This window comes from Pseudopodoces humilis, chromosome 27 (assembly GCF_049639895.1).
Source record: "Pseudopodoces humilis isolate 2021_Gansu_Grassland_sample_001 chromosome 27, ASM4963989v1, whole genome shotgun sequence".
Classification (NCBI taxonomy): domain Eukaryota; kingdom Metazoa; phylum Chordata; class Aves; order Passeriformes; family Paridae; genus Pseudopodoces; species Pseudopodoces humilis.
Window position 1 is genome coordinate 5,729,740 of NC_142226.1, and position 17,748 is coordinate 5,747,487.

Here is a 17,748-nt window from a genome sequence, read left to right on the forward strand (position 1 = left end):
AGCCCTGGGTTTGGCAGAAATGTTTTTGTTATTCCTTTGTGTTAAAATTTTAAGACCAAATCTGTTTTGTTCTTAGTGTTTGGCCACCATGGGGAATGGTGACAAGGAACTGGGTTGGTTTGTCCCTCACGAGGAGCATGCAGCAGTGTGTGCCTGGCGGTGTCTGTCTGTCTGTCCTGCTCTCCCTGGGTGTTGTTGTGTTCCTGGCTGTGTCTGTCCCTGGGCTGCTGGTGCTCTGGACTGAGCAAAACACATTTCCAGGGTTATTTGTGATGCTGTTTGTCCTGAGTGCCGGGAGCTCTGCTGGCTCCTGCAGGTTCTTCGTGGGTTTGGGCACCATCTCTTTCTCCCCTTTGCTTTGGAGGTGCAAGATCTCATCCCTGGGTGCTGTGAGGGGACAGGTTTGCCCTCTGCCCCTGCAGGGGTGATTCTGAGATGAGATTACTGTGGCTGGAACCACCTCAGCTGTTGCCCAGGTCCCGTGTCCCCTCCATGGGCACATTTCCTCTCCTCACCCTGCACAACGGAGCCCCTCTGGCCCAGAGGGTGATCCCATGTGCCGTTTGCTGCTGCTGCAGGGGAGATCCTGGGCCCTTTGCTGCAGAACCCCCCAGGCCACGGGGACAGGACAGCGTCCCCTCCCTGTCCCCCTTTCCTCGTGCCTCGCATGTCCCCCCGCTCCCGTTGGGCTCAGTGTCTTTGTGCCAGCCTCTGTCTCACCGCTTGTTTGTACCGAGGATTTGGAGAATCAAATAAAGCTGCTCTGACCCACTCGTGCGAGGCCGTCCTGCCTGGGGAGGGGCTGGGGCCGGTGGCTGTCCGGGCAGGGCCGGTGGCTCCCGGTGCCGGTACCGGTGGCTCCCGGTGCCGCCGGGGCGGTGGCTCCCGGGGCCGGCCCCGCCGAGGCCGCATGCCCGGGCCCGCCGGCCCCATTGGCCCCCGCAGTCACATGCCGGGCGGCGGCGGGGCTGCCGCTCCTCCCTCCATCCCTCCGAGCCTCCCTCCCCCGGCCGGGCTGAGCGCTGGGAGCGGCCGCGATCGCACCATGAGCACCCTCAAGGTCTACAGCACCTCGGTGACCGGCTCCCGGGAGGTGAGCGCCGGCGGGCAGGGCTGCGTGCTGCGGGGCCCCTCTTCCCGTGGGTGGGTGTCTCTCTTCCCGTGGGGAAGCCGAGCCCCCCCGGGCCCATCCTCGGTCCCCATCTGTCCCCAAACCCACCCCTCCGTGCTGGGTGTGCCCCCCGCGCAGCCGTGGGCGCTGTGCTGAGCCTGGCTGGCACGCTGGGTGTGTTCCCTTCGGGCTCCTCTCCATCTCCCCGTAACCTGCCTTTCCCACCCGGCTTCCAGATCAAATCCCAACAGAGCGAAGTAACCCGAATCCTTGATGGGAAGAACATCAAGTACGAGCTGGTGGATATCTCCCAGGACAACGCTCTGCGGGAGGAGATGAGGGCGAAGGCAGGCAACCCCAAAGCCATCCCACCCCAGATCGTCAACGGGGACCAGTACTGCGGGGTGAGGCTCCACACCAGGCTCGGCACCCTGGGGCTGGGTGGTGGGTGATGTCCTGTCCTTGGCTTTGCTTCAGATGTTAGAGATGCCTTGTAAGTTATTTCTTGTGAGGTGCAGGGACCAGGTGCTGCCAGGATTCACTGTTTGCCTTGGGAAGAGGGGAGCACAGGCTTTGGGTGGCAGTGGGGCTTTGTCCTGTCATCCTTGGCACAACCAGCTGGTGCCTGGCTGTGACCAGTTTGTGCCGTGGGCTCAGGGACCCTCCTGCCTCGTGAGCGACCGTGTGGCGTTTCCCCGCAGGATTATGAGCTCTTCGTGGAAGCGGTGGAGCAAAACACTCTGCAGGAGTTCCTGAAGTTGGCCTGAGCCCTGCTTCCCCTCCCATCCTGGACTCTACCTGCATTCCTGAGCGCCCTCATCCCCGACCACCTTCACCTCCAGGTTGTCAGCGCTGTCCTGGCACCGCGACTCGTATCCCAGCACAGGGAAAAAACCCACGACCAAAACTCCTCATCGCAGCTGCCTCCGACTCCCTCCTGCCTAACCCCGGTATCATCTCAGAGGGATCCAAAGAAAGTGTGACGCTCGCTGCGCTTGGCCTGTGAGCAGAGCTGGGCCTGGCTCACGGCAGCTTCCAGTGCCTCTGTAAACAGCAAAGCCTCCGGGGCTGTGCGAGGTGCCCCTGGCCCTCAGCCCCCTCCTCTGCCTCGGGAGGGAAGGGCTTTGGGCTGCATGGTACTTCCCACTTCTCCCAGTTGCTGTTAAAATTGTAAATTCTGCTGCCTCACTTCCTTATTTTTTTCCTCTTTTTTTTCCCCCCTTCTTCATCTCAACTGCAGAGATTATGGCAACTAAGTAAAGGGGTTTGGGTTTGTTTTGTTTTGTTTTTTGTTTTTTGTTTGTCTTAATTTAATGCAAAAATACTGCACAGAATTGGGGGTCTGAGTGCCCACCACGGTGGAGCTGGGACCGAAGGCTGCCTGGGGAATGGGTGGGGCTGGAAGTGGGATCTGTGCTGCTCTGGCCTCCCTCCACCCTGGCTGGGCTCCCTTGCGAGCATTAATGGCTCAGGGCTGCCCCAGAACAGCTGATGCTCCAGCTGTCCGATCTTTCCTCTTTGAGTTGGCTTTTTTGCAATCCTGGACCAAGTGCATTTTGTTTTCCTGCCAAAAAGCAAGTTTATAACCAGTGTTGTCTTCCAAGATGCTATTAAATGTTACTGTACCTTTCACAGCGCTACTCTTGCATTTCTTTTAAATTCGGTTTTATTTTGGCTACAGGTTAAACATCACCCTACCCAAGGATTGTGAGTCATTTCCAGCTGAGAAGCTGAGTGGGTTGTACGTGCTGCTGCAGCCTGACACAAAGATCTTAACACCTTAGATTGCTGCTGCTAATCAGAGGCTGACAGGACGTGTGTGAATGTCCCACGGCACAGTAGTGACAGGTACCAGAGCATTCCTCTCCCCTGCGTGGTGACAGTGACAGCCCGGGGCAGGGACAGCCTCAGCCAGACGTGGGACTGAAAAACAAACCCTTGGCACAAAGATTGCCTAGACCAGGGTACAGAGGGGCAGGGGAAACAGCTGCTCCTGAATCTGCTACAGGTGGAGAAAGGAAGAAGCTGAGGGAGGGATGTGTGAGCTCAAGGGAAGCAGCTGGTTTGCTTCCTGTGTTTGAGGTGTGCAGCTCTGCTCAGAGGGGTCTGGGAAGAGCTCTGGCCACCCTGAGCTTTCTCACAGCCTTTGAAATCTAAAGGAAATGGAAATTGCAGCTGAAGTAAAGGATTTTATTGGGAGCCTTTAATGAGGGCTGGGTCTCTGCGAAGAGGGAACCTGCCAGAAGGCCCTGCCTCGCATGAGTGGGAGTGTTGTCAGCTGGGAGTCAAGTGAGAGCTTGTCACAGCTGGAATGGGAAGAATGTGCTGGGGAAAGGGAAAAGTGCAGCCCCAGCCCACGGGAGAGGGAGGAAGATGCTTTATACAGGGTTCAGCAGAGACGCCGCGGAGGGATTCTGCTCGTCTCCAATGACACGGTGTCCTGTTGCAGCATCCAGCGGGAGGAGGAGGGCGGGTTCCTCCAGGCAGGCTGGAGCCCGGGCCCCGCTGCAGCTTGGGGGCTGTCCAAGGGAAGGAGCTGTGCACGTACAGGAAACCCAGCAGCAGGATCTCCCGGCTGAGTCGAGCCTGGCTCAGCCCCAGCACTGTGATGGCTCAAGGCCTTCAGGTTTAGCTCCAGCAGAGACCGTGGAACTGAGCCTGTTTGTGCCCTGGTATCAGAGCAGGTGAAACCTGTAGGGATCAGCTGTGTGTAGAAAGCAAACTGCCCCTGGCTGTGTGTCCATCCTGCTGCTCCAGAGCCCCTGAGCCCAGCTAAGCAACTGCTGGGGTGAAGCTGGCAGGCTCCCCTAGGCAGGGCTCAGCCTGTGTAACCCTGCACAGAGATGAGAGGCCTGGAGCCCAGGTGAGCTGGTGGAAGTGTCCCTGTGTTGGCACCTGCCTGTCCTGTGAGGCAGCAGGACTGGGCCCGGCCCCCTCTGCCAAAGGGAGAGGCCAAGTGGCTGCTCCCAGCTCTTCTCCATCCCAGGTAACGGCACAGTGAAACTAAATCTGGAAAGAAAACCTCTCCTTCTCCCAGCCAGGTTGGGTAAGGTGAGAGGCAGCTCCCTCCCTGTGCAGAGCTGGGGGATGAGGAGCTCTTAGGGGGCTGTTTGCAGCCCCCTCCCCTCCTGCTGGGAGGGCTCTCTCCTCCGAAGCAGCAGGGAGGCACTGGGGACCAGCCCACATTCCTGCAGGCTCCTGGAGTTGTCCGTGTACACCCTCGGGGGAAAGGTGCTGATGATCTCATAGTCCGAGTTCCCACCCCTGGAAAAGAACAGCACAATCCTCTCCTACTCGCTGGATCCCCCAAGGTTTTGCTGAGATGCTTTGATCCAGCTGTGGTTATGCAAGAGCAGAACAAAGGGCTCCCAGCCCAAACTGCAGCCAGCCAGGCACAGCTGCACTGGGGAGGAAGGAGGCTCGTGCATCCCAGCAGCACTGAGCTCATCCTGGGCTCACACCGAGGCCAGGACCATGGCCTGCAGCAGCCGTGGGAAGAGGGGAGAGCAAAAGGGAGCCCTCAGCCACCTGCAACTGTCCCCACCAGGCTGAGGGAGCCCTTGTGCAGCGTTAAATGTGTTGGGACACGGAGCTGGCTGAGCCAAGCAAAGGCTGCAGCTCAGCTTCCAGCACCTTGGGAAGGGTGGCACCAGTTGGGTGAGTGCTGGAAGGAGCAAAGGCAGCCCCAGGCCTGGATCTGATGGATATTTTGGGAGGACAGAAGTTTATCTGTGTTGCTGTGTGGCAAAGGTGGGTGTGAAACGCTCTGAGCTTCTCAGGACTGCCTGGAGAGTGTCAGGTGGGCTGGGGCTGAGGCTGTGACCCAACAGGCCAATGTTTGAAACTCCAGGACCTCAAGAACCCTTTGCTGGGGTCCTGCAGAATCAGGCAAGGAGGGGAGGGAGTCCTGCACTACCTGATGTGGGCAAGGTGCTGGCGCAGGTCCCCGATGGTGTCTGTGAGCAGCATCTTCACCTCGTACCTCTGCTCCCCGCTCTCGGATCTGATGCGCAGAGTGCAGAAATCACGGGCAGCAGCTTCGGCCTCCTCAGCTGCCTTCACCCTGGGGATCAGAAAACCCTGCCAGCCCAAGAGTGAGCTCCACTCAGCAGGCACAGCCTCCATGACCACACCAGAGGAGAGGAGTTTGATGTTTGGGAATGTCCTTGTGGTGAACGAGGCCCCATCTGTCCATGGCAACCAGACCAACCCAGAGCTCCAAACCGCTGCTGCTGTGCTTTCCCAGCCTGAAGGTGCCTTGAAGAGGGTTATGGGCCTTTTTTAGCTTTTTCATTTTAAACCAGGGCTGTCTGGTAAGTACTCTGCCCTACTTCTTCGATTAAAAATAATCTGCTTGAGGTTTTTTTCTTTAGCTATTTGGGTCTTGGCTTGCCAGAAGACTGAGTGGAAAAGTGCTGTTAGTGAGACCTCCCACCTTGGGCATCAGTTTCCTGGAGGGGTTCTCCCATTTAGTGACTGCAAAGAGCTCCTTCAATGCTTTCAAACTCTTAGGCCTTGGCTTGCTGTCGGGAAAACTTTCACATAAATAAGTGACATTTTGAACAACAGAAGCTTTTTGTTAGAGATGTAAAATATGGCATGTTCGCTATGAAAAATTCAGTGGTTTTCCCAAAGGACCAAACTTGGCCTTTTGTCTGTTTCTACGGTCTAAAAGGGGAAAGACCATTTACTTCTTCAACTGAACTAAACCTGCAGTGATGAAATAGGAGGAAGAGATCTGACAAGGCAGGGGGTGAGGGGCTGTACCTGTACCTCTCCAGGCCAGCCAGCCCAGGTGTTTCCACCAGGATTTCTTCGCTGCTCTGCTGCCCATCAGAGCCCTGCAACCAAAGCAGGTGAGTGGCAGTGGCCTGCAGGGACAGCAGCCAGTGCCAAGTGCCACGTGTGCTCTGGTGCAGCCTCTCTGGGAGGTTCCACGGAGCTGAGAGAGGCCCAAGGAGGGGGTTCTGGTGCTGTGCACAGGCTGAGGCCAGAGAATCATCCCTGGCCTCCTCCTGGGGGTGTCTGGGGGGTCCAGTCCTACCTGTGGTGCTGCTCGGGCACTGCCCACTCTCCCTCTGTGCTTCAGGGGCTTGGAAAGCTTGTTGGGAACCTGCTCCAAGGAGGCTTTGGGACCTACCAGAGCAGAGGGGGGAGGTATGTCCGTGCATGACCTTTGTGACAAACATTTTGCCTCCAGAAGAGGCTGATTTGGTGAAAGGAGAGAGCGCAGCAGCCAACAGGGAGAGCTCTCAGCACCCCAGCGAGGCCCTGAGCTGCTCTCGGGTTCCTCCCTTGAAGCTGTCCCACCTTCTGCCCCACTCAATGTTTGATTGTCAACATCAACAGTGAGAACAGGCTGTTCAGTGCACAGCTGGGATGCACAGCAGGCAGGTAGCTCTGCTGTGAAAATCTGGTGCTATCACCATGTTAAGGGACTTGGACGTTTCTCACCTTGCCCGGGGTGTATTTGTAGGCGTCCATTCCTTTTTGCTTGGACATTTTTAATTATTTTTTTTTTTACTGCTTGTACAAAGGGGATATTTAGCTTTAGCCTTGAGGTGACTGAGCACAGTTGTATGTAAACTCATGTTTCTCCTGAGTGATTCATGTGCTGGGTTATTTAGTGATGCACCACAGACCCACTGATGTCTCTGTGACTTCCCACCCCTGTCAGACACTGCTTACACAGACCGAGAGCGTCTAGGAGGAGCAAAAGGAGGAATCTGTGGCCTCTGATGCCCCCTATTCTGTTGTGAAAGTCTGAAGAGAAACTGTCCCATATTCAGTACGGTTACACTTGGCTTGAAGATAGCTACACTTTTAGAATGAGCTTGTAGGAGAGAGGAGAAAGGTTTGCAATCAACTCTCCACCCAGGCCTGCAGGGTTACCTCAGCATCCTTTGATGGGGTGAAGGTGGAAGGAGCTTGGCCTTTCAGAAAGCCACAGGGAAGATATATGTTTTTGGAAACCTGCTGAATTTCTATTTTATGTCTCATTCTTAAGCAGGATTAATGCTGAGAGGATCCTGTGTGTACTGCTGGCTCCCAGCTCCTGAGACAACACCCCGAAGTGTTGCTTTCCTTGCTGAGACCCTCACATTCCCCATCCTACCACCTGCACTGCCCTGGTAAGGTTGGAGAATCTTCCCCCTCAAGAATGAGCTGAATTTCTGAGGCAGATTTAAGATTTTACCTGGGATCTCGGCGTTTTCCTGCACTTTGTTGGATTCTGAAGTACCCACCACCTGACCAACACCAGGAAAACTCCCTGGAAGCTCTGGCTCCTGAAACAGCACGTCCCTCCTGTCAGTGACCTGTAAGCAAATCTGACTGTTGCACAAGCTCCTCTTGCTGCATCACAGCCCAATAAACCACAGTAATGACAAGCAGCAGTTGTAAACCCCAAACGAAAGCAATGAGGTTACAGGGAACCTCAGTGCCCAGAGCTTTGCACAATGCCCCTTCCATGTGCCTTTGTGACCTGCACAGCTCCCAGCTCGCTCCTGCTGGCCTGACCTTGTCCTGTTCAGGCAGTTGTGCCCTGTTTTCTCCGTGGCAGAGGGAAAGTCCAGGCTCTGGTTGTGCCTGCTGACGTTTCAGGTGCACTCCAAGACCTAGATTTGAGTCCTCTGAGGCTCTCTGCCTGCAAATGTGGCTTTGGCTCTTTGCCATTTCTGAGAAATCAAAAACTGGGGCCCGAGAGAACCTCAGGTGGCCAAATCCATTTAAACCATGGCAAGATAAACTCTCATGACATCCTCTTTAAAAGTCACTTGTTCAATCTCACCTTAAAAGCTTTTCCAGGGGAACTATTTGAGAAGCTTTTTCCCTCTTTTTCATGACACAGCTCTCAACTTCCTGCAAGTGCTGCTTCTCTCACAGAGCCTGCTGTGCTCTTGGAAGCCTTGTTCCGAGCCAGCTTCCCCGGGGCACAGAAACCTTTGAAGCCTGGCGCTGAAATCCTTCCTGTAACGGCTGCTGCAGGTGCCCCTGTGCCTCCCTTTTCCCCAGCCACACCTGCACAGCACCACAAACCTCCACCTGCTCTGGGGACCATCCAGCAGAGTGATGAAACAACCCCTGAGCTGTCTTGGCGAGCAAGAGAGAGGTTTTTGCCCAAAAGCTGGGTGTGGCACTCGCCTGCAAGGGGACGCCATCGGGGTAGCGTGGCTGCAGCTCCGAGGGGAAATAACCATCCATGATGTCCTGCAGGCATTGCTGAAACAACAGGAGAGCTCGTGGTCACACCTCAGGCTTTCTGTGGAGCTCGGGACTGATTTTTCTGCTGGGCTGCTCCTGTTTGTGGTGGTGTGGCCGTGCAGAAAGGTCTGCATCAAAGACACAGAGTCTCCATCTCTAAAAATGACTGCACAAGACAAGGCTTTAAAGGTGCTGTGGGGATGCAAATGTGCAGCTGGGCCCCTTTGTAGGACTGAGATGAGCTCAGAAGCCCTGTCCCCTTTCCTGGGGCTTAGTGAGTGCTGGAGGATGGCTCTGATTGCTCTCCATACCTGTGTGGCTGGGTGCTGGTAGGGCCGGAGGGCTCCGCTGCCCACGACGATCCCGTTTTGGTACAGGGTGAGAGTGAGGGGCTCTGTTCGCCTCAGCCGAGCCCCCCGGGGCGTCTGCTCGATCTGAGCAATGCCCTCTCCAACCAGCGAGTTCAGATCCTTAATGTGCTCCAAGATTAAATCAAAATCAATCTGGTGTTTGCAAACAACGGCTTCACCTGCGGCAGAGGGATCAGAGTCACAGAGGGATCAGAGTCACAGAGGGATCAGAGTCACAGAGGGATCAGAGTCACAGAGGGATCAGAGTCACGGGGGAAGGAGTGGTGGCAGGGCAGATTTATCTGTGTGAGTTTGGGGTGTGTTTGAGCCCTGGCATTTCTGGGCTGCCCGTGCTGTGCCCTGTGCAGAACGTGCTGCAAGCTGCCAGGTCTGCACAGGCGAGTGCTGAACCACAAGGGCAGGGCAGAGGATGCTGGGGCTGCAAACTCAGAGCTCCAGAGCAGCTCCAGAGCCCACGCTCGGCTCCTGGCCTTGTTGATCCTCCCAGGAGCGCTGTGGTGTCCCTGTGCCGTGCAGGATCAGGACCTGCACGAGCTGGATTTGCCAGATTGGATCAGTAATGGGTCAGGTGCTGAGGAGGTGTCAGCACAAACAGAGGCAGCTGCCTGCAGCAGGGCAGGGACTGTGCCAGGATGTTTGCCTGGGTGTTTGAGGGTGGCAGGGTGAAGCAGTAGACGGGTTATGACGGGACAGAGGAATGAAGTCAGAAGAGGAAATGAGAGAAAAGGTCTAAGTTGAGCTAAAGTCCCTGTTTGTTCTGCTTTTTTATGAGTTGCTAAAGGATGATGCGGAAATACCCTTGAACAGGGTCAGTGAGCTGAAACCAAAACTGTTTCTGCTGCTGTCCCTCTGTCTCTCCCCTGCTGCATCTAAGAGAAGGTCTAGTCTAATATTTGCATGGTGGTTAGGAAGCAGCATCAGCTCTACAGTCCAAATCATTTTCTTTTTTTCCTCTGTTGCCACTTCCTAAGGAGCCACTGCCAAAGCTGCTTGGACCCCAGACAGCAGAGTCAGGTCTCAATTAAACCCTCACGTGGTGGCTGGGAGGAAAAGCAAACAACTCCCTGCTGGAGCCAGGCTCTGTGGGTAAGTTACTACAGCTCCTATGTACACAAAGCACCTGATTCCGTTTTCCACCCACTCTATGTCAATGTCATTAGAGCAGTCAAGCCTCAAATGTGCAGGGTTTGTGAATTCTGCAGGAAACAGCTGCTGTGAGGCCTCCTCCTGAAGGGCTGAGCCATCAGGTTCTCTCCTCCTCCCCCAGGAGCGTGTACAAAATACAGGTATAGCAAATTAAACCCTCTGCTGAGCTCCTGTTAGACTGCTCCATGTCTGTGTCCCTGAGAGGGATCAATGTGAAGATCTTGGCACAGGATTCCAAAGTCAGAAGACCCAAATCCTGAGGTTTTGGTGCTTAATCTCCTCTCCCTTCTCTGAGCATGCAGTGGGAGCTGGGGTAGCAGCTTCAGCCAAGGGTGCTGGTGCTTTACCCGGCTTGCAGAGGATCCTTGCTGGCAGCTCCTCTCCATCCTGGACTGATCCTGTATCTTCCAGCTGCTCCTGTGTCTCTCCAACCCAAATCAGACCATAGTCACTCAGGAACCGCTGGAAGAGGAAAGTCAGGTCAGCTTCAGAAAGCTGAGAGGGGTCAATTGTGGCTGTGAGGCAGAGAGGGAAGTGGAAGAGGCTTGTCCTGGGGCTCCTTGGCCCTGGCAGACAGACAGAGTGACTGACTCTCCGGCAGGGCAGAGACAGCAGCTCTATCAGCAGCAGGGAAAAGGGAGGAGGAAAGATTTGCAGTGGCAGAGGAACCTCCCAAGAGTGCAGGAGCCGAGCATTTCTCCAGCCCTGGAAATCAGAATGAAGCTTGCAGGGGGCACAGATGTTTGTGTGTTTAAAACCTGCCCTGCTGCTCACATCCAACCTGCTCCTTCTTTTCAGTGGTGAAGGGTTGTGATGATCAAAGGGACAGCTTGAGAGAGGCCAGACTGGCATGATCTCAAACCAAAGGAGCAGCTGGCTCAGGGCAAGCAGAGCAGCCTCACCTCCATCTCCCAGACCTGGCTCTGCAGCTGAAGGCACCTCATTTCCAGCTCTTCTGTGGTGGGTGAGGCAGAAGCATCTGCAAGAGAAAACCCGATGTTTCTATGTAGATCCTCAAAGAAGAGCCGTGGATCCCCTGTGCAGCATCTGCCTGTGCTCCCTGAACTCCCAGCAGTGGGACACAGGGGCTGAGCGTGACAGGTCACCCTGCAGTGCTTGACAACACTCAAAGAGAGCTGCCAACAACCCTGGGGGACTTTTATGCTGTGGGAGCTGATGTGAGTGGTGCTGTTGGCAACCATAGAGTGGAAATTGCTTGGCTCCCTCGGCCTTGAGGAGCCCAAAACGAGCAGGTGTCTGCTGAAGCTGGATCCTGAAACCTCGGCTGGATGGCAGCACCATGCACAAGGAGGGACAGCCCACAGGTTTGTGGTTTGACAGACACATTTGTGTTTTGTGCTCAGGAAATGGAGAACTCACCCCAGCTCTGCACAGACAAGGCAGCTGAGCCTTGCAGGAAACGTGTGTGGGCTCCAGCTGGGGCTGGAAAACTGCTGGATCCAGGGGAAAAGACCTGCAGTGACTCACTGAAAGCTGGGTTCAATTTAGACTTAGGCTGCTCCTGGAATCCTGTGGGAGACTCCAATTGGTTTTTGGTTTCTCTCAGCCGTGAGGAGCTGCTTTCCTGCCTGTTTGAACTCTGTGGTATTTACTGCTCTTCGGTTTTCTGACCTTCCCTGGGTGTCTGTGGTTGGCTTCACACCCATGGAAACTTAGAAACCGTAGAAAATAGGTCAGGAAATGATGTTTTGCACCAGAGCAACAGATACAAGTTAAAGTGCAGACCTGCTTTGGGAAATGGTTCCTCTGTGTAGCTGTGACCTCTCACCAAGGAGGCTCCTGGGTTTTGCAGGCGAGGACAGCTCAGAGAGGTTTCCCTGTTTCCCACCCCAGAGCTCTGTACCCACAGGTGCCAAAGGTGGAACAGTTTTTACCTTCTCCTTCTTGAAGAGTCTTTATTTTCTCCTCCAGTTCAGCAATCCTCCCGTCCTTCAGGGGCAGAACAATGACCTGGCTCAGTCCCTGAGCACCTCCAGGCACAGTTTGCACAATTAGCCAAGGCTGGTCCTCTCACCCCACCCAGGCACAGGCTGAAGGGTCAGAAGGGCTGAATCACCTCACAAACAGCTTAATTAGACTCAAATGAGGGAATGGGATAAATAGAGAACTCCAGGAATAGGTGACCCATGGGGAGGGGTTGATCTAGAAACTAAACCAGCATCTCTGCAGCCACTTCTTAAAAAAACAAACCCAAACTCAACCAAAAAAAGGTATTTATTCTAAGCTTTTAGAGAGTATTTATTCTATTCAGTGATGCAGAGAGGGCTGCTCCAGGATGACTCTCCTGTGTGAGCAGCTGCTGGTTCAGAAAACAAAAGGAGGGGGGAAAAAAAAATAATTCTGAAGCCAAAGAGCTGCTGATGTTGGTGCCAGGGTGCTGAGAGTGGCTGCTGCAAGAAGCCCCAGCAGGGACTGTCCCCTCTGCCACCCCAAGGCCCCGATCCCACTGCTCTGTTGCTTTGCAAAGGGCTCGTTTGGGTAATTAAGAGCAGGTCACAGATGAACTTCTGAAGCCACACAGAGCCTGAGAGGTGGAACTCCTGTGGCAGGGCCCAGAGCAGGCTCAGCAAGAGGCTGACTTTTACCTTCAGCTGGATTTCTTGCGCTTGTTTCTCTATTTTTTGTTCCAACAGAGAGATTTTTTCTGCCAGAGAGGACGCGAGCTCCAGGTGAGCTGCACCTGAAAGCACAAATCCCTCTGAGCAGGGCTGGGCTGCACAGGGAATTCCTGCTCTGCCACAGCAGGGAGGACTTTTTGGGTGGAAATCCCTCAGTTCCTGGTGTCACCAGTTGTGTGTGTGAGAGGGGGGCACAGGAATGAGTCTGGCCTGGGGTGTCACCAAAAACTGATGGCCCAGGACCCCCAAATCATTACCCTCCATGTCCTTTGTCAGTGTTGTCCCCTGGAGCAGGAGAGGATTCCTTGTCCTAGGAGACAGTCTGGCATCTCCTGCAAAAGGGAGGAAGCAGGGCAGTGTTTGGACACAGCTTCTCCAAAAGCAGCTGAAGGAATATCAAGGTTGTGCTGAGGGAAAGGGAGGGCAGAGGAGAGCAGGTGCTCCATCAATGCCATCAGTATTCCCAAATTTCTGGCCGTGTGTGGGTGCTCCTCAGGAGCCAGGACCACGGGAAGGAACAATCCCAGCAGCTGGAAGAGCAAACACGAAGTGGAGCTTGAAAAAGAGATGCAGAAAGTGGTAAAATCGAGTTTTTCTGGGGAAAAAAAAAAAAAAGGCACAGTGCTCAGCAATTAACAGAAGCAGCTAATTGCACTGGGAGAAAAATGGGAGTTTTTGCTCTGAAGTGGAGTAGGGAGGATGTGAATGGAGCTGTAAAAACAGATGATGTTCTAGGGCTGGGTGAGGATGTGGAAATGTTTTGTTACCTGTCTGGTTTTGGACACTTTTAGGGGAGGGAGAGCCACATCCATTGTGTAAAGGGTGAGAACAGCCTTAGCCATGAAGGTAATGACCTTGGACAGCTCTGCCCTTTGAGCAAGAATAAATAACATATGAAATAAATCACAACTTCGTTAATTTGGGGGGTGTTTGGTGGATTAATTTTCTAAATATAATTGAAAGAACTGCCCAAAAAAAAAAAAAAAAATCCCAAACGGTACATTTTTGGGATCAGCCCACCCTCGTTTCCCGTGCAGAATGGACAGTTTGAGGCATGGGGGGAGGGCAAAAAGGGGCTCAAAAAAATAAAAATATTTAATTCTATATTAAAATAACCAGGGGGTGATGGGGGAGAAGGGCTCTGGGGGGGGGCCCTGCCAGAGGTGGCGGCTCTGGGCGCCCCCGGGGTGTGGTGGAGAGACCCTCGTGGGGGGACAGCCGAGTGTGGGGGGGGGGTCCGAACCCGGGGGGGGTCCCCGCCCTCCCCAAGCCCTCACTCACCCCCCGCCGCCATCTTGTTTACGGGCGGTTGCCACGGCGACGCGGGGCCCGCTGCGATTGGCCCGGTCCTGGTCACGTGGGGGGGCGCGATAGTGCCGGGAACTACAGCTCCCAGCATGCACCGCGCGCGCCCACCCGGGATACCGGGACGGGACCGGGAGCGGATCCCGTTTTTCTGCACTTCACGCCGTGCAGCTCCTCCCGCTTCCCTCACGTGCTTCTGGTCTCTGTTTTCTCACCTGGGCAGCGCTCTTGGCCTCGCTGATGCGCTGAACTGCTCCCAGCGCTTGTCACCATCCCAGGAGCCTTTCCTGGGTGTCCCCCACCCCACCTGCTGCTCTCCGGGGGGCTCGGCTCAGCTGGAGATCAGCAGGACAGGCCAATCATCCCCTCAGTTTTACCTCCTTCGATGGGTACACATCCATCACCTACGGGTTTGGGCTCAAGGGACCTCAAAACTCATCTCATTCCCACCCCCTGCCATGGGCAGGGACATCTCCCACTATCCCAGGCTGCTCCAAACCCTGCCCAGCCTGGCCTTGGACACTTCCAGGGGTGTTGGCTGTGCTCAAAAGACTTTTTTCCTTTCAACTTGCCCAAAGAGCAAAACCGAGCTAAATTTGGTGAAGTTTTTCTGCAGAAGAGCCCTGGGCTGTGTGCGGAAGCTGACAGGGAGCTCACCGTGATGTGCTTGGCCAGCACAAACCCAGACAGCAGCTCTGTGTTCTCAGCACGTTCCAGTGACTTTATTCATCTGGAACCATCTTAAAACAACCCGATCCCTTTTGTTTCCTGCTGCTGCAGCCGAGATCTGCTGTGAGGAGACAGATTTGGGGGTTTAAAGAAAGCATTTCCTTGATCCTGTATTCAGGATCTGCACCTGAAATCCCAAGGGACACCTTGGCTCCAGCTCCACCTGGAGGGAAGGAGGTTTGTTCCTTCCAAGCTCGGCTGCACTTTTCAAACCCTCCCAGTGATCCAGGGAAGGTTTAATTCACTCTTAGTCCTTGGTGGGTGTGAGGACAGAGAGACGCCAGGGAGAAGCAGAGCCTGAGGGGTTTCAACCTTCCCTTGAGCTTTTCCTTTGGGCATGCACCACTGCTTCCTTTCACATCTGTGCAAAAAAAACCCCACTGTAGTCATTTTTATCTGTTTCTCCACCGTTTCCAGCCATGTTTATCATCCTGTGCTCATCCCTTTACATCCTTTGACTTTGCCACTTAGTCTTTAGGCTCTATTCAGCCCCTCCAGAACTTTCTATTATATATATACTATAGAAAATTTCTATATTCTGTTATTTATGGCTGTTATTCATGCCGGGGAGCTGTAGAGAAGCAGCTCCAGGGGCTCCCCACACCACGCCTGGCGCCTTTTCCCAGCCCAGGCAGAGGATGTGACTTCCCCAAACTGCGCCGGGTCCCGCAGGTTTCGGGGAAGGGAGGTGTGATTGGTGCACCAGTGCCACCACCGAGCTTAAAGGCTCGGAGCAGATGAGGAAGTGTCAGGGGAAGTGTCACAGCACCCGCAGAGCCCCGGCCATGCTGCCCCTCCGGCGTGCCCACCTGCTCCTGCTGCTCGCCCTGCTCAGCCTGTGCCTGGTAAGGACCCTGGGGTGGGGAGGGTTCAAACCCAATTTCAGCTCAAAACCTCTGGTTTTGGATTTCTCTTTAAGCGCTGGGATCTCACCAAGAGCTTTGTGCTGCGGTCTGGGAGGTCCAAACGCTTCCCTGTGGTGATTTTTGAAAGGGTTTCTTTAACTTGAGGGTACCACTGAGCTCTCCAGGACATCTTGAGGCTCTCCTGTGCCCAGCCCGTGTTTGCAGTGGGGATGCTGAGTGTGGCTGGCCGGACACATGGCTGTGGTTTCCTCTCAGCTCTCCCCATGGATGTTATTTCCCTTCTTGCTGGGGGGCTCCACGGTCCGAGAGCCATGCTGAGGGATGTCAGAGCTCTCCTGGGTGGTTAGGGATGAACCCACTGGCACTTTTGGGGAGCACGATGCACTTTGGGGCAGCTTTTGGGATGATTTTTTTCTCCCTACATGTTGGTAATGGGGCCAGATCTGTCTGTACTTACTTCACTCATGAATTTCCACACAGCTGCGACCTGCTGCCGGCTCCACAGGGTGCATTTACATTTTGGGATTCCCCCTCTGCAAACCAGGCAAAAGGGACAAGAGTGTGGCAAAGGGGCAGAGTTTTGGGCTCCTTTCCCATCTCAGCAGGGACCCTGAGGAGGGGTGTAAGACATCGTGTTTCGCAATGGGAAACGGCATCACTTTTCCAGCAGCCAGGGCAGCGTTAGAGAGGGAAAGAAACTGCCCTGAAATCCCCACCCTGGCTGTGCAGCATCTCCCACACCGACTGCACCCTCCCTGTTTGCAGCACCCCGGGCTCGGGGGTCCCTCCTTCCCCTGCCCCTCGCTTCCAGCACTGGTGTTTCCCACTCTCCTCCTCCTCTCCTGCCGCAGGGCCGTGTCCTGTCACCTTCTCACCACTTCCTCACAGCAGCAGAGACCCCTCTCTGGCTTCCACTTCCCCCCTAATTTCTCCAAACCCCTGGTGAGGAGCAGGGTTTGGATTCCAGGGAGAGCTCACTTCCCTCCCTGCGTTGGGACAAGCCCAGAGCTGAGAGTCTGAGTGTGCAGGGGAACCTGCCAGGGGACAGGAGGCTGTTTGCCCTGCCTGGGCTGGACCACAGGGATGCCGCGGCTCCTTTTGCCCCCGGGACCATCCCGTGAGGGGTCTCAGGGCTTTCACCGCCCTGCTGCTGTCGGGAGGGATGTCTGACGCTCGTTTTCTTTCCCAGTCCCTCGGCCAGGGGAACGATGCGGCGTCTCCTCCGAAAGATGCTGCCCCGAGCAACACCACCGGCAGCATCAGCCTGAGCCCACCCTGCGCCAGCCCCCCGCTCCTCTCCGTGGCCCTGGGGGTGCTGGCAGCGCTCCTGCTGCCCCTGCGCTGAGCGGGGGCTCCAGGCTCGCCCCCCGCCCCCGGAGCCTCCCGAAACCCTGCCCAGGATGGCATCCCCGGCACCGCTCCCGTTCCTGCCGCCCTCCGCCCGCCTCGTCCCGCCTGCCCCGGAGCGAGCCCCGGCCTGGGGAGCAATAAACGCGCTGGTGCCCGGACCTCGGGCTCGGCTCCGCCTTCTCCCGCGTCCGTACCGGGGCTGACGGGGCCTGGGGGGAGCAGCACCGGGGCCGTACGCGGGGATTCAACCCGAGGGGATGGAGGGGCCGGGTGGGGCCAGGCCAGACTGGGGAGGAGCAGGGCCGGGACCCCCGAGTGTCCCCAGAATGTCCCTCGAGTGTCCTCCTGAGTATCCCCGAGCACCCCCCCGATTATCCCGATTGTCCCCGAGTGTCTTCCTGAGTATCTCCAAGTGTCCCCCCAATTATCCCCAGTATCCCCGAGTGTCTCCGACTATCCCCAAGTGTCCCCAAGTGTCCCCGAGTATCCCCCAGTGTCCCACAGTGTCCCCGACTATCCCCGAGTATTCCCGAGTATTCCCGAGTGTCTCCGAGCGCTCCGCGGGTTCGGGCGGGACCCCCGAGCGCAGCCCCGGCCAATCCCGCAAGCAGGGGCTGCTGCTCTCCGCCAATCCGACGCCGCCAGCTCCCTCCCTCAGCCAATCACAGCCCGGCAGAGTTAATATAAGTCCGTGAGAAGGGGCGCAGCGTTTCCTGTCCGGCCGGGTCGCGGCACGGAGTGGAGCTGGGCTCTGCTGGGAGCTCTGCGACATTGAGCGGCTTTCACTTCCTTCAGCGCCCCTTCCTACCGAGCTGATCTTAACCTCTAAGTCCCTCGTGTGGACCCCAAGGCCACAGGGGTCCCCTGGGCTGCAGCTGTTGGGGTCCCGCAGCCCCCGGTGCTGCCAGGGCACGGCTTGGCCGTGGAGCTCCCACCTCCAACTGCTCCATGGAGCTGCCCGTGCCCGTGGAGGGCACTGGGATCCCATCCTGGCACCAGGATCGGGGTGGGGGGCACTGCCAGGCTCT

The 17,748-nt window shown here is 55.9% G+C and overlaps 2 protein-coding genes and 1 long non-coding RNA gene across 4 annotated transcripts; 2 read left to right on the top strand and 1 right to left on the bottom strand.

Annotated features, from left to right (window-relative positions):
* Positions 1–404: 404 nt before the first annotated feature.
* Positions 405–2,931, top strand: SH3BGRL3 (SH3 domain binding glutamate rich protein like 3). Of its 2 annotated transcripts, XR_001331934.2 has the most exons (4): positions 405–1,093; positions 1,348–1,515; positions 1,813–2,061; positions 2,793–2,931. XR_001331934.2 is itself a non-coding variant. In XM_005529686.3 (3 exons), exons 1-3 carry the CDS (start codon positions 668–670, stop codon positions 1,876–1,878), a joined length of 660 nt encoding a protein of 219 aa, XP_005529743.3. In that variant the 5' UTR covers positions 405–667; the 3' UTR covers positions 1,879–2,743. The 2 variants fall into 2 exon arrangements, 1 of the variants encoding a protein (XP_005529743.3); XM_005529686.3 differs by lacking the exon at positions 2,793–2,931 and having other exon boundaries at positions 1,813–2,743.
* A 1,230-nt stretch (positions 2,932–4,161) lies between these two features.
* On the bottom strand, positions 4,162–14,176 carry UBXN11 (UBX domain protein 11). The gene is made up of 12 exons (XM_088067308.1): positions 14,153–14,176; positions 12,438–12,629; positions 11,727–11,781; positions 10,734–10,810; positions 10,179–10,293; positions 8,626–8,843; positions 8,267–8,332; positions 7,308–7,440; positions 6,156–6,247; positions 5,885–5,952; positions 5,028–5,174; positions 4,162–4,375 (listed from the first exon to the last, which is right to left on the bottom strand). Exons 1-12 carry the CDS (start codon positions 14,174–14,176, stop codon positions 4,210–4,212), a joined length of 1,353 nt encoding a protein of 450 aa, XP_087923434.1. The 3' UTR covers positions 4,162–4,209.
* A 1,013-nt stretch (positions 14,177–15,189) lies between these two features.
* On the top strand, positions 15,190–16,900 carry LOC102110224 (uncharacterized). Its single transcript, XR_001331931.2, has 2 exons — positions 15,190–15,349; positions 16,560–16,900. It is a non-coding gene; the product is annotated as an uncharacterized LOC102110224 (long non-coding RNA).
* Positions 16,901–17,748: the final 848 nt, after the last annotated feature.

Bases quoted from the DNA above. Each gene is read 5' to 3' on its own strand.
- SH3BGRL3 (XM_005529686.3), top strand. From the start codon at position 668: ATGTCCCCCCGCTCCCGTTGGGCTCAGTGTCTTTGTGCCAGCCTCTGT. The intron at 1,094-1,347 runs GTGAGCGCCGGC...CCCGGCTTCCAG, and splicing joins CGGTGACCGGCTCCCGGGAG to ATCAAATCCCAACAGAGCGA. The intron at 1,516-1,812 runs GTGAGGCTCCAC...GTTTCCCCGCAG, and splicing joins ACGGGGACCAGTACTGCGGG to GATTATGAGCTCTTCGTGGA.
- UBXN11 (XM_088067308.1), bottom strand. From the start codon at position 14,176: ATGGATGTGTACCCATCGAAGGAG. The intron at 8,844-10,178 runs GTAAAGCACCAG...CCTCTGCCGCAG, and splicing joins AAGGATCCTCTGCAAGCCGG to GTGAAGCCGTTGTTTGCAAA. The intron at 5,175-5,884 runs GTACAGGTACAG...TCTGATCCCCAG, and splicing joins GGGCTGGCTGGCCTGGAGAG to GGTGAAGGCAGCTGAGGAGG.